The 14,151-nt window shown below is 37.5% G+C and overlaps 1 protein-coding gene across 3 annotated transcripts in view; it reads left to right on the plus strand.

The window, feature by feature from the left end:
* The window catches only part of EPC1 (enhancer of polycomb homolog 1), a 94,153-nt gene extending 80,231 nt beyond the window's left edge, over window positions 1-13,922 (plus strand). For 2 of the 3 annotated variants that reach the window (XM_060097796.1, XM_060097794.1), the window contains exons 10-15: window positions 404-756; window positions 8,798-8,916; window positions 8,997-9,083; window positions 9,929-10,070; window positions 10,180-10,543; window positions 12,563-13,922. In XM_060097796.1, coding sequence (XP_059953779.1) covers window positions 404-756; window positions 8,798-8,916; window positions 8,997-9,083; window positions 9,929-10,070; window positions 10,180-10,543; window positions 12,563-12,635 — 1,138 coding nt within the window. In that variant the 3' untranslated portion in view covers window positions 12,636-13,922. The remainder of the gene's footprint in view (window positions 1-403; window positions 757-8,797; window positions 8,917-8,996; window positions 9,084-9,928; window positions 10,071-10,179; window positions 10,544-12,562) is intronic. The other variant, XM_060097795.1, reaches the window with a different exon arrangement.
* Window positions 13,923-14,151: the final 229 nt, after the last annotated feature.

Consider the following 14,151-nt stretch of genomic DNA (forward strand, 5'->3'; position numbering starts at 1 on the left):
GCTTTTCTCCTACCTACCCCCTCCAAAAAAAAAAAAATGAAGTTTTTACTTAAATAAAGAACAGATATGTTAGCAATATTTCATGAATGTTTTGGTGCTTTATAATGGAAGTGGAAAATCAAATTCTCTTGTATGGTGACAGTAAAACCAAATGTAGAACTGTTAGAAGAATCTAGCTGTTGTAAGATGGATAGTATACCTTATTCTTTAAGGCGGATTACTTTCTTCTTTAATCGAATCATTATAAAGTGAAAGAACCTTAACAGAAATTGAGATTTTAGCCCATAGAGCCAAATAACGAAATAATCAAATTTATAGCTCTTAAATATTCAGTATGACGTGGCTTTGGGGGACTTGGGGGAGTAGCTGTTTTACATGTCTGTTTGTGCCTTATTTTTAACAGGGTCTTACTGGACAGAGCTCACTCGGACTATGACAGCATGTTTCGCCATCTGGATTTGGAAATGCTTTCCTCACCACAACATTCTCCAGTCAATCAGATTGCCAATACCTCAGAAACAAATACCTCGGACAAATCTTTCTCTAAAGACCTCAGTCAGATACTAGTCAATATCAAATCATGTAGATGGCGGCATTTTAGGCCTCGGACACCATCCCTACGTGACAGTGACAGTGATGGAGTCTCCTGTAGGAAATGGTATCGGAGTGTAAGTCGAACAGGAGCAGCACAACCCGGGACCCAGACATGCAGCACCTCTGTGCAGAGTAAAAGCGGCAGTGGCTCAGCGCACTTCGGTATGTTCATTCGTTACGACGTGCGTTTCTGTAGAAGCACCAGGTTCATCAGTTTTTGGAATATGTGGTCTATTATACTTACAGCTAAAAGTCCTTTTCTCTTAAAGTAGAATTTTTTAAAAATCAAGGTTTAAGTATTTATTTGAGTCCTGATTGTACGTGTGTCTTCATTTAAACATTTCCACATACGTAAGATGTTTATTGCTATTTAATATATGACATTTGTTTCCTGGATATACTTTGTGAACTACCAACCAAGATTCAACTATTATGTTTCAAATAATAAATAAAAAGAAAATGGACCATAAATTGATAGTGTTTTATATTTGGACACTTTTCTGGTCTTTTACTTAGACTGCTTTAAAGTAAGCCAGCAAGTTGATAGATACACAAGCTTTCTCTGCTTACACAGTCATTCAGAATAATTTGTAAGAGGGAAACTAATTTCTCAAAGAACAACGTTTGTATAAGGATTATTTTAATAATTTTGGAAACATTTTCAGGTAATACCTACTTTAGCATTAGGCCTACATTGTGAAACGTGTCTAAAATAAATGCCATCTACTTAAAATATTCCTCAAATTTTAGTTTTCTGTTTTAAAGCAAATATCTGTTGTCTGAGGCATGTAGATTATAGAAATTCACTGTTAAAATTGTCATACAGATTTTTATAAAGATGTTTATTCTGTCCCCCTAATTATCTGGTAAGGCTACAGTTAAACCTAATAAATATGAAAATGTGCTTCTTATTCTTAAAGACCTTCAGAAAAGGTTCCATAAACTAATTTACTTTGTGGTTAGAAATAAAGTACTTCTGCGAAGTGGAAGTCATTCAGCTCATAAGAAAACTAATAACATTTCAGAAATTAAGTAGAAGATAATCTACCTTATTCTGAGGCCTACCTAACAGATTATTTATAATCCCATTAATTTCAGAGTCTATATCATGAAGAGTCAGTTTCTCTCTGCTTTTATAGTCTTAAAAATCAAAGTGAATTTTCAGTATGAAGGAGGACTTATACATTGGTGTGAGTAGAGATTTTAACAGTATAAACTTGTAATATGTTTGCCTGATAAAGATTTTTAAGATGTTTAAAATTCTTTTGAGACTAGACGTAGAAAATTGGCTTGTTCTGTCAATTCCTCATCTTCTCCACCTCTTAAAATAAAGTCATATAACTATCCTAAGGCTCTTACAGTGATTTTTTTTAATGTAAATTGTTTTGCCATTCTACTTAAGTAAGCATTGATACTGTAAAACTTACTTGATTTGTGTTTGCCAAAGAATATTAAAAGGTGAACATGGAACAGTAGTATTACCAAAAGTATAGCTGAAAAAAATCTTTAATAACCGTATAATTTTCTTTTTAATCATTTCCTTCCCCTGTATATGTGATAAAATTAAATGGGTTTATCCATTTTTTTCTGTTGCATCTAATTGTTTTCAATTTTCCCTTAAATGTTACTAGATCTTCCTGTATACTTAGAGCATAGATACCTGCAGGTTGCTTTAGGGTAATGCTTCATTCTTTCATGTTTGTGAATATTCCAGAAACCGAAAGCTTTTCTCTTTGTGCTCTATAAGGTATGTAACAATGGACTCATATCATGTGTAGCTTTAACTTAAGGGAATTCAGCTATAGGCCCCTGGAGAAAAAATTAAAATTTTAGTAGTTCAGATATTATACAGGATTCTAAATAGAGTGGAACTAAAAGAGTGAGCCACGCTGGGAACGGGAGAAGTGAGTCTATTACTGTGCCTCTTGCTGCATCAGTGCCTGCATTGCTGCCTCGCTCTGTTAAGCATCTCATCTTGTCAATGTAATTGTAGTTTAAAAGATTTTTTTTTCATTTGGTATAGCCCCCAGATACAAACCAAACTGCTCCGTCTGGTATTCAGCCACAGAAACTCTGATCTAGTGTGATGCCAGGGGAAACACGGCTGTGTCGGGCTTGTTAAAAGGAGGAGATGGACCCGTTGTGGTACACGCTAAAGGAATTTTTTTTTTTTTTTTTTTTTTTTGCGGTACATGGCCCTCTCACTGTTGTGGCCTCTCCCGTTGCAGAGCACAGGCTCCGGACGCGCAGGCTCAGCGGCCATGGCTCACGGGCCTAGCCACTCCGCAGCATGTGGGATCTTCCCAGACCGGGGCACGAACCCACGTCCCCTGCACCGGCAGGCGGACTCTCAACCACTGCGCTACCAGGGAAGCCCTAAAGGAATTTTTTAGGCTTAATTTTTACCACACTGACTGTAGAACTTAACCAGTCATTATATGACCTACGAGTCAGCTGATATACTTGCCTGCCGCCTAAGCCAAATATGTGGGTTTTGATTTAGCCGTTTTTGATTATTCTATCATTGTTTTAAATATTAATATTTATGTGTATGCTGTGACATAGTGATGCCCTCTGGACTGATTGTCCCTTTTCTAAATAAGCCTCTATAAGGGCCTGTTCTCACTTTGAAATAGGAAATTCTAATGAGGCTGTCAGGAGCCATTGTTTTTGGTAAAGGCCTGAGTTCTAACACGCCAGCTTTTGTAGCCTCTGTGTCAGCTGCTGCTTGGAGTCTTTTTTGCTTGCTTCCCTGTCTTGACCATTTTGCAGAGTTGTGCAGTCAGACCAGTAGCCTGGTTAGTCAGTGCTAGAGTGCTTGGGCCTCTGGATACTGTACAACAGAATGACACAGTGTTAGAATTTTTAGGACTGGATTTAGTACTTAAGGATAAATTGTGTATTTTAAATAATCTTTAGTTAATATGTGATTTGGACAGTTTCCAAATACATTTTTCTAATTTTTTTTTAATCTACAAAAATATCTTTGGGGAATTCCCAGGAAGTTCAGTGATTAGGACTTTGCACTCTCTCCCTGCCGAGGGCCCGGGTTCAATCCCTGCTTGGGGAAGTAAAATCCCACAAGCTGGGCGGTGCAGCCAAAAGAGAAAAGAAAAAAAAAAAAACTTTATAAAAAAAAATTTGAAAACTTAGTGTTTGTTCAGTGACTAAGTATTCATTTGCATTTGTTTGAGGGGATATCAGATTCAGAATTAATACCTTTTTTCATAATTAGGCAGGAATCTGTAATTCAGAAAGACTGAAAACAGAAATGTGATTTTTTTTTTCCAGAAAAGTGATTTTAAAACCATTATATGTTCAGGATTTGAATTCCTAGTTCCCAGTGAAATTTCATCAGCATTTTAAGTCATTTTTCCAAACTCCCATATCTACAGTATAGATTTGGTTTATTTTCATAAGTCAATAAGAAATTATAGCAAGAATGATAGGTTCTAATAAGTCTCAATATCTGTAGCTTACTCAGCAGTGTGGTTTACTTCTATCTGTAGCATAAATTTAAAAAAAAATTTTATTGGAGTGTATAGTTGATTAACAGTGTTGTGTTAGTTTCTGCTGTACAGCAAAGTGACTCAGTCATACATATACATATATCTACTCTTTTTTTTTTTTTTTTTTTTTGCGGTACGCGGGCCTCTCACTGTTGTGGCCTCTCCTGTTGCGGAGCACAGGCGCCGGACGCACAGGCTCAGCGGCCATGGCTCATGGGCCCAGCCGCTCCGCGGCATGTGGGATCTTCCCGGACCGGGGCACGAACCTGTGTCCCCTGCATTGGCAGGCGGACTCTCAACCACTGCACCACCAGGGAAGACCCTATCTATTCTTCTTTAGATTCTTTTCCCATACAGGTCATTACAGAGTATTGAGAAGAGTTCCCTGTGCTCTACAGTAGGTCCTTATTAGTTAGCATAAAATTTTAATATTACGGTAAAAAAGGAACTCTAGATTTGAACACTGAATATTTTCATTGTTAGATTTTGTAGATTTGTGTGGGACCTTATCCTTACCCAGATGTGCTTCAAAACTCAGAATTACTTCCTCAGCAGATTCTGGAGTAACACCCATAGTGAAATACATTAATAGTTCTGCAGTTGTGTAGTGAAGTGCGAGAACAGTCACACTCAGTGGAAAGTTTGACCACAAATAACTTCATGTTCAAGACGTTTGCAGCCAAATGAATTCAGGTTTGGTCGTGTTTTGCCGTCATATGAATTACAACAAACTTTTGTTTTCAGATTGGATGTTTTAGGTAACTGATATGTGCTCACGAACCTCCAGTCTATCAGTTCAGGCTTACTGATCAGGGGATCGTACTGTAATACTGTCTGGAGTCATTTCAGCTTATGTTTATTTCTTTATAGTTACCCTTCTGTCCTGTATTAAAATAATTTTCTGCCCGTGTACTGCTCAGAGAAATTTCTAATTGAGGAGTATCTTTTAAAACAGGTGTTTGGGTTTGTTGGGTTTTTTTGTTTTTTTTTAACAAAATACACATTTTGGTAATCTAGAATCCATCTTCTCAAACTGGATTTTCACATTGTTCACTTTTTCCTAAGTACCTGTCACCTCCCTCCCCCCACAGCCCTGCCACCCCCAGTCATTCCATTGATCTGCTCCCGCTACAGGAATGTGACTTAAAGGCCAGCAGGCTGAACACTAGGCCATTCCCAGCGCTGGTGTACCTACCACATGATAGGTCCTTGCACAAGACGTGGACTCGTAAAGTTTTAGATTATTTCATCTAAATTCCTACCCCAGAGGATTGTTAGAAGCTACCCACACAGCGGTGGTTTCTGGCCTCTACCTCGGCACCTCTAGGGACAGATTAAAAGTCAGCAACTTTCTAGATCAGGTTATTCTGCAGTTGGGAGTCTTGTTTAGAAAGTTTGTCCATATATCGAGCAAAAGCTGCCTCCTTAAATTCAAATCCGCAGGTCCTGTTTGCCCTTGGAAGCACACGGAGTACGTTTTCTTGCTCTCCCACATCATAGTGTCCTCCAGGTATTTGAAGGCCCGTCGTGCCCCTTCCCTGTTTTCAGCTTTTAATCTTGTCCCTCCTGTGTCTCTGCTCTCCTCCCTAGACCCCTGTCTGTCAGATGCTCTGTAGATGAGATTTCTTGTAAAGCGTGATGCACACTGTTGGTACATTAAAAGTTTGATTATTTTTTGTAAATAATATTAAATCTAAAACAAACTTTTGTCTTATTTCTTTTTATATTTAAAATCTCATTGGTTTGGGGGTAGTTTTGTTTCCCCTTCCACTACTAAATATCTTTGTGACCTCAGATGAAAGTTTCTTCATCTCTAGTGTGAGATTATAGAAGGAAATCACCAGGAATCCCTCCTGATCTAAAATTTTTTGGTCCTTTGAAATGATTCTGATTCTAGGTCTAGTGATCTGTCCACGAAACTACCTTGTCCATCTTTGTATGAATTGCAAACTTGACTACCACACAATATCTGGAGGTAGACATACAACCTAAAAACTTTACCTTGATAGAGATACAGGGAAATATGCTCATTTTTGTTTATTTCCACTTAGCATTTGGTTAGACTTTAATCAGTTTCCTGTGTAAGTAATAGTGCAAAACCCAGCTCAGATTTTATTTGCCCAAATGTACTGCCTTACCTTTGTCCAAGCTTTCCTACGCATTCATACCGCCTTTTGGATTGGAATTTTATTTCTCAGAAGAAATATAAAATCTTAGCATCTCATGGCTTGAAAAGGACTTTATTGGTGACCTAATTTAATCTCGTGTATTTCAGATGAACATACTGAGCCCCAAAAGATTAAATAACTTGCTCAGGTGGACTCAGCCAGTTATGACAGAGCTGAGAATGAAAGAAAAATCAAGGTCTCTTGGCCTCTAGACCCATGGTTTTTATTACCATCACTTCTAGCTTATATGTTACTCTGTGCATTTCTTCTAGAACATTTATCAGAAATGTCCAGGGGAAATTTTTATAACTAGACTCTGGAGTATAGAGATATGTAAGAAATAGGCTAACATAGGGTTCTAAAATCTCAATGAGCGTTAGTAATCTAAAATGTCAGTTGCATTTTTATTTCTAAATCTGTATTTGGAGGAAGTTAAAAGTTGTTAAAAAAAAAAGTGAAATTCACAAAACCCTCAGAGACTGAGGACTGAAATACTGATTTAAATAGGGCAAAAATATTTGGAACCTTGATTCAAATCGATTTCCAATTTAATATTGCTAATGTTTAAATTAAAACAAATACCAGCAGAATTCTGCAAAAGAATATTTTCATTCATATAAATGGAGTTTTGTATATAGATCTTTACAGTGAATGCTAAATTATTGTTTTCTAGATGTGTAATGACGTGACCTTCCAGAAATGGTCCTTTTTTCTTCTTCTTTTTTTAAGTTTATTAAATATCTCCTACCCGGAAATTCAAGATTTAGGCAATGCACTCAAGCTTAGGAAATTAAAGTAGAAATCGCAAAAACATATTAGCGAACCTATCTAATAAATTAAGGATCTTTAGTTTTAAACAGTTGCTTTTATGGACTTTTTTTCGACATAGAGATATTGTTTTAATTATAATCACTCTTTTAGGGCAGCATTTTTTTTTCTTCAAGTTATGATTTAACATGTTTCTGTTATATGGAAATGGTCACGTTGACAGAATGTTTATGTCAATATTTATGGATTATCCTATTATCAATAAAAGCCTTTTCCGGTAGAATTCAGATCTGAGAATTACAAACAGTAGGAAGAGAAACTCATCAAAGGACATATATCAACTAAACAGATGTGTAACACCCAAAATAAGAAAATGGAAAAGTAGAATTTTTCCAACAAGAAGTTATTTTTTGCCTTTGTAACCCAAGAAATTAGTTCAGCGCAAGTATAAAAGCCTGTGTAAATACTAGTAACTTCTGAGGTTTTCTTAAACATTATTTCCCAGTTTTCTGATTCGTTCAAAATATGGTAGAATTTCTACTTAACATTTATCTAAGCATTTTGTAGGTGTCCTAGGCAGAAGCTGTATCCTGGGGCATAAAGATTCTTATGAGTTATAAGTAAAAATTGCAAAACTTGATGAAGTAATATTCTAAAGAAATTATCAAAATGTCTTTAAAGACAACAACAAATTAGCTGACAGAATTTTGAAAACATTAAACTTTAGATTGAGGAAATATGCATGATTTATAGATTCCCTAGTACCCAGGGATGCATGATAACCCTATTTTTTCTGTTTTAAATAGTTCTTATGCAACCATCACAGGCTTCTTAAAAGAAGCCTTAAAGTCAGATGTTGTGAGATTGTATGTGCTTTTTTTTTTCCTTTATTTTTAATTGGCAAAAAAAAAAAGAAAAAGAAAAAGAAAAAGTTTTCCTTTTTAAAAACTGCACACACTTTTTGGGGGAGTAATAAATGAACATTTTTTTGTTTGTTTTTTTTAGAACTGAGCTCTCCATAGACAAACATAAGTAGCATAACACAGTGTCTTTCCTCAGACATCATTCTGTACAGTAAACCAACATAAACATCTCCGTTCTTATTGACTGGATTTTTTCCAGGTGGGTTAATTGGGTGGGGAAAATTAATTAACCTTTGGAGCCTCTTTTCTTCCTGTTAAACTTAAAGGATGGGTTCTTTAAAAAAAAAAAAAAAGTAATAAACCAACAACCTTATATTTCATATGAAGGAAATTTTTGTAATGACTAAAATTAGAAAATATGTAGAACAATTAGTATTTCTACACAGAACTGCTAAGGATCATCTGAATGCATTGGGACTGTAGTATGAATAAACTAGAAACGAAATGGTGATTATCAGATTTCTTCTCGAGCTCAGTGCAAAGTTGAATTTCAAATATGCGGATGAAAAAAGCTGGTATTACCCTTTACACTGTCTAGCGCAAGTGTCACAGCTTACAAAAAATAACGGTTTTGAAACTTGGGAAGTGAGCACTGCTTTTTCCTATGTGCAACTCGGAAAGTTTCATTTTGTTTTTCTTTAAACTCAAGCCACTCTCGATAAGTGTGGTTATAAAAATGCTGAAATTTTCTTTCGGAAGTGATCTTTAACAGGATGCTAAAATGCTTTAATTCTGCACAAGTTTTTTCTTAAATGCTAAAATTTGTTTTAGTGTACTGTAAGATGTGTGTGATCGCTGTGCCTTTTTATAAAGTGTTTTCTCATTTTATGTTCAGCATTTACAGCCGAACAATACCAGCAACATCAGCAGCAGCTGGCACTCATGCAGAAACAGCAGCTTGCACAAATTCAGCAACAGCAAGCAAGTAGTAATTCCTCCACCACCACGTCACAGGTGAGGGATTTGTCTGTCTTATGATTATCCCTCATGGTTTCCCACCAGAGTTCATCTCTAATTACCAACTGTTGTCATAGAGCCTTGCATCTAACCAGCAGAAAAGTGGCTTTCACCTGAATCTACATCATAGCCATTCTAAACAGGGTTTAGAAAGAATGTTACAGGTGAGTATAGAAGCTGTTGCCCTCTGCTCCCTGTTTTAAAAAGTAAAGCTAAAAAGCATAGTCAGATGAGATGGAGAGAGACCCTGTCTTCAAGTCTGACCTGTAGTCTGTGAATGTACCTCTTTAATATACAACCCCACCCAGCTCTCTATGTGGAGAGTTTTAATTATTATTAAAATTTATGCTAAAATAACCTCTTCTACTATTAAAAGAAATGACTTTTGAACTTGAAGCATGATAAATGTTTGCCACTTAAACATATTTAAGGCTTAACTAAAGGCTGAGATTCGTGTCTCTAGGCATCTTAGAGGAAAAATTCATTAAAAAAAACTCAAGGCGCTTCTTTATTTCTAGGCTGAGTTAGAATGTGATGTTTTGTTCCTTCTGTTCTAAAGGGGTAGTTACCTTACTGTCCCAAAGGTGCCTTTGGTCACGTGTGTATATGTATGTGTAAGTTAGATGAAGGAAGTTTTACATACTTACTTATTCAAATTATATGAATTTATTCATTCATTGATTCATTCATTGCAAATCACTGAAATGTTTTACTAGCATATTTCATGTCCCACACTTTGTGTTGGAGGTTTACTGTTTCCACATTATAAAAGGTTTATTTTGGTAATTCCATATTATATATTGTCACATAAGAAGATCAAAATTCATAATCCTTGAGTTATAAGATGATTTGAACATTAATCAAATTTATGCCTCTTGGAGACATGAAGATATTTCAGTGGTTTGCAACTTTCATTTATATTCAGACTGATTTTGGTAACCTGTGTAGCTTTAATAATAATTTGAGACTAAGTGATGCTGATTAGATTTGTTTTGTATTTTCTTTTTAGGGTTTTGTTTCCAAGACTTTGGATTCTGCTAGTGCTCAATTTGCTGCTTCTGCTTTGGTGACATCAGAACAACTGATGGGATTCAAGATGAAGGAGGATGTGGTGCTTGGAATCGGGGTGAATGGCGTCCTTCCAGCCTCAGGTAAAAGGACAAAGACGTTGAAGGTGTTGTGATAATGTTTGTAACGTATGTCTGTAATAAACAAGGAGCAGGGTTGCAGTTGTTCAGCTGCTGCTTTCCTTTTCCCTAGGAGTATACAAGGGCTTACACCTCAGTAGTACTGCACCCCCGGCACTTGTCCACACGAGTCCGTCGACGGCAGGGCCAGCTTTGCTACAGCCTGCGAACGTGACGCAGACGGCGGGTTCCCACAGTGCGCCGAGTCACCCAGTGACTGCTGCCAGTTCTGCAACAACTCAGGTTCTGATTGGGAACAACATCCGATTAACTGTACCTTCATCAGTCGCCACTGTAAACTCTCTCGCCCCCATAAACGCACGACACATACCTAGGACTTTAAGTGCTGTCCCGTCGTCTGCCTTAAAGCTGGCTGCCGCAGCAAACTGTCAAGTTTCCAAGGTCCCGTCTTCATCCTCTGTAGATGCAGTTCCACGGTGAGTCGTTATTTAAGCCCAGAGTGTTTGAAAAATATGAAATCTGACTTAAATTCTCGGGTATTTCTACTTATTTGTGTTTTTTGCTCTTTTCCTTATATACATTAAAAATGTATAGATGAGAATTCCTTATTTATGTAAGAACTAAACAGATAGATGTTGTAATTCAATATTGCTGAGGATTTGAACTTTAAAGGGAGTATAGTGAATATTCCATGTATGATTGGGACATGACTTAGTATAATAAGAGCTTATAATATTCTCACTCTTTATTTCACCTGTGGATCGAAGGAGTTCTCTTTAGAATGTTTCTTTTGCTTATGATTTCTTCCACAGCTTCTCACGTAGACAGAATTGATAAAACCCACTATGGCTAGTGCACTAATTAAGCCTCTCTTAATAATGTAAATAATGTAAAAGGTTACAGTATTCATGCCAGGTCAACTTTTAATCAAACCATTATTTTCTATGCTAACTTGTTTTCTTAGGTTTCAGTAGACGGTTTAGAATGTTTGCTCAGGCTCTATTCTGTTTTAAATATTGACAGGAATTAAAATCTTGCTGTCTACTTGAGGAGAAACAAAAAGAGAAAGACGGGAGTTTTCAGTTGAGTTAGAAGATGAGCATAAAAGTGTGAAAAGTTAAATAATATTAATTGTAAGTAATAGGTAAAAATTGTTCTAGAGGTGTCACGAAATATAATATGCTTGTCAAATTAGCATGTATAGAGTGTGGCTCTAATTTCCATGTAAGAGATATTTTTTACACCAGGGATATTCTGGGAATGTTCTACCAAAAAAGAAAAGAAAATCCGATTTCGTCTTGGCTGGGCAGAAGGGAGGAAGAAGAGTTGGGGAAATCCGTATGTGTTTCAGGAGTTAACGAGTAACCTAGTTTGTCTAGAGACTTGGGAAGATTCGTAGTAGAAGCTGGAGGGGTTGGCGGCCGGACTTTGAGGCGTCTTGGCTGCCGCTCTGACACGTAGACTTCCTCAGCTGGGAGTGGCCCAGGGCAGGGAGCAGGCTTCGTAGCAACAGACTGCAGCTATTAGTTTCTGGACCCGTGCATCCCTTCTGCTTCTGAACTTAAGTGGTAGTCACATCTGCTCGGTGCTCATCCATTCTTAATATTCTGGATCTAGTCATAGCTAGCCAGACAACTATAGCTCTTACTTAAATACATAATACGTGGTTTTCATCACTACAGAATTATGTAACCGCGGGAGACTCAAAGTGTAAGGGAGACGTTCACATCACTTACTTTAGTCCCCCTGTTTAAAGATGAGGGAACTGAGTTTGCAGGGCAGAAATTGAGACACAGATGTAGAGAACAAACGTATGGACACCAAGGGGGGAAAGCCGCGGCGGGTGGGGCGATGGTGGTGTGATGAATTGGGCGATTGGGACTGACATGTATACACTTATGTGTATAAAATGGATGACTAATAAGAGCCTGCTGTATAAAAAAGTAAATAAAATAAAATTTTAAAAATAAATAAATACATAAATAAAGACGAGGGAACTGAGACCCAGAGGAGGAGCTGAGCTCTCCGAGCACGTGGGCAGTTGAGGGGTAGGGGCAGCGGGGGCCCTGGTCTTCTGATTGCTGAGCTCCACGTAGAGAAAGAGCTCAGACTTAGAAGTCCTGGCGTGAATGAGCTTCACTCACGTGGTTCCTTTTTAAAACTCTCAGGAAAGGTTTAATAGAGGAGGAGATTGAAACTCTAAACTAAACCTTGGTTATTCTTTATGTGTTGTAACATCTCGGTTGCTTGGGTGCTACTACAGGTTTGTTGGTAATGTAGTTGACCATGGAATGTGCAGCGGACACAAGCCTGACTTCCGGTTGTGTGTTCCTGATAAAAAACCGTAAAAGTTCATATTCCTCTACTTGCTATCCTGCCCCAAAAGAGTCAGATCTCTTTCTATTATTAAAAACATTTAAACTTTTTATTGGGAAGATCATCTTGATTTGTTAAATTGATTGCAGATAAGTAATTTATTGAACTTTTTTCAACAGGGAAAACCATGAATCAGAAAAGCCAGCACTAAACAACATAGCAGACAATACAGTAGCGATGGAGGTGACGTAGCTTCCTCAGGAGTGGAGCCGCAGCCTGGGGACTTGATTAGGTGCTATGCATCAGTAGCATTTTGAATGCAAGGGATGATGGAATGCAGCACATGCGTTTCTGTGGCAGCTGTGGGGACTTGACAGCCATGCTCATCTCTCATGCTTCCATTTTTCTTTTCTTACTGTTAATAGGGAAGAAAATCAACATCTGTAAATTAAGAATACAGCAATTATCTGTACAGTACTGCATATTTGTAATACCCTTGTATATATGTTACTTGAATACAGAGATGTTCATTTGTGATGCTTTGCACTTGGGGGTGGGGGGGAGGGAAATAAATTGCAACAAAGAGTGTGAGATGTGAGAGTGTGTAGAGATGAGGTGTCATCACATCATGTGCATGGTGCAGAACCTGCTGTTTTATCTATTTATTGTGCCGTGTTTACAGTTTTGTACACTGTACCTTCATTGGTTCCTGTGCTGTAGTAAATGTGTTAGGTAGCTGTGGACTCCTTGGTATTTTGTAAATGGTATAACATAACTTGGTTCCCCTCTGGGTCCCTGAGTTTTCTGTGTATCGTGAAAAAAAATGGTGACATACATACAGAATTTTACAAAAAAAAAAAAAGGCATCAGTTTTTTAAAAATGGGGAATGTACTGTTAAATGGGGATCTTCCTGGTCTACTACCATTAGGACAAGTAACGAGCTAAAAATGAAGTCTCTTGAATCTTCCCATCCCCACCTGCCCACAGAGCTGTGGGTAGTTTCTGGTACTTAAAGCACTAATGTTATGTTGCTGCTCTGCAAACAGCCCAGTAGTCCCATTTCCTTCCACACCAGAAAGTGTTAAATCAAGTATGCAAATGGAGTCCTTACAACTGGAGTTTATGTTGTCTTGCCCTTTTTTTAGCACAAGAAAAAAATTGTACTTTTTTATTGTCGAATTGTTTCAAAGACTTCATTCTTTACTTGTTCTTACAAAAAGGATATAAGGGAGAAGAATGCAGTAATTGCTGTACGTGTATCATCATTCCAGTTTCTAAAAACAGCCAGCCAGCTTTTTTCCTTCTAAGATTCTCCAGAAGGCTGCGAGGCCAGAACCACAAATACCGGGTGCCTTCCTTTGGAAATATGTGACCCCTCTTCTGTGAAGAGAATGGTACTTAACAGACTACTGCTAGTGCTTTGTCAGTACCGAAGTCTGAATGCCCAGCCCAATGGCATACATTATCCTTAAGGTTTTTAATCCCACCTGGAAAAATGGTGATAGAATTCTCACAAAATAAACCCAGGGCATTACATGTTGACAAACTAATGTGTAGTGGTCGTTTGCTTTTCTTTTCAACCCAAGAACTTTTGTGTGACTTTAATTAAAATCATTTAGTAAAGGGGGGGGGGGCAGGGCCGGTCATGGGAACGTGAGCAATTACTTTCCAGTTCATTTTTTGCAACAGTTATTTATTGAATGATTACCTAGTATGCTTGGGACTGTTTTAGGTCCTACTACAGTGAAAAAAATTCCTGCCCTCCTG

Source organism: Mesoplodon densirostris, chromosome 4, assembly GCF_025265405.1.
Source record: "Mesoplodon densirostris isolate mMesDen1 chromosome 4, mMesDen1 primary haplotype, whole genome shotgun sequence".
Taxonomy (NCBI): Eukaryota; Metazoa; Chordata; class Mammalia; order Artiodactyla; family Ziphiidae; genus Mesoplodon; species Mesoplodon densirostris.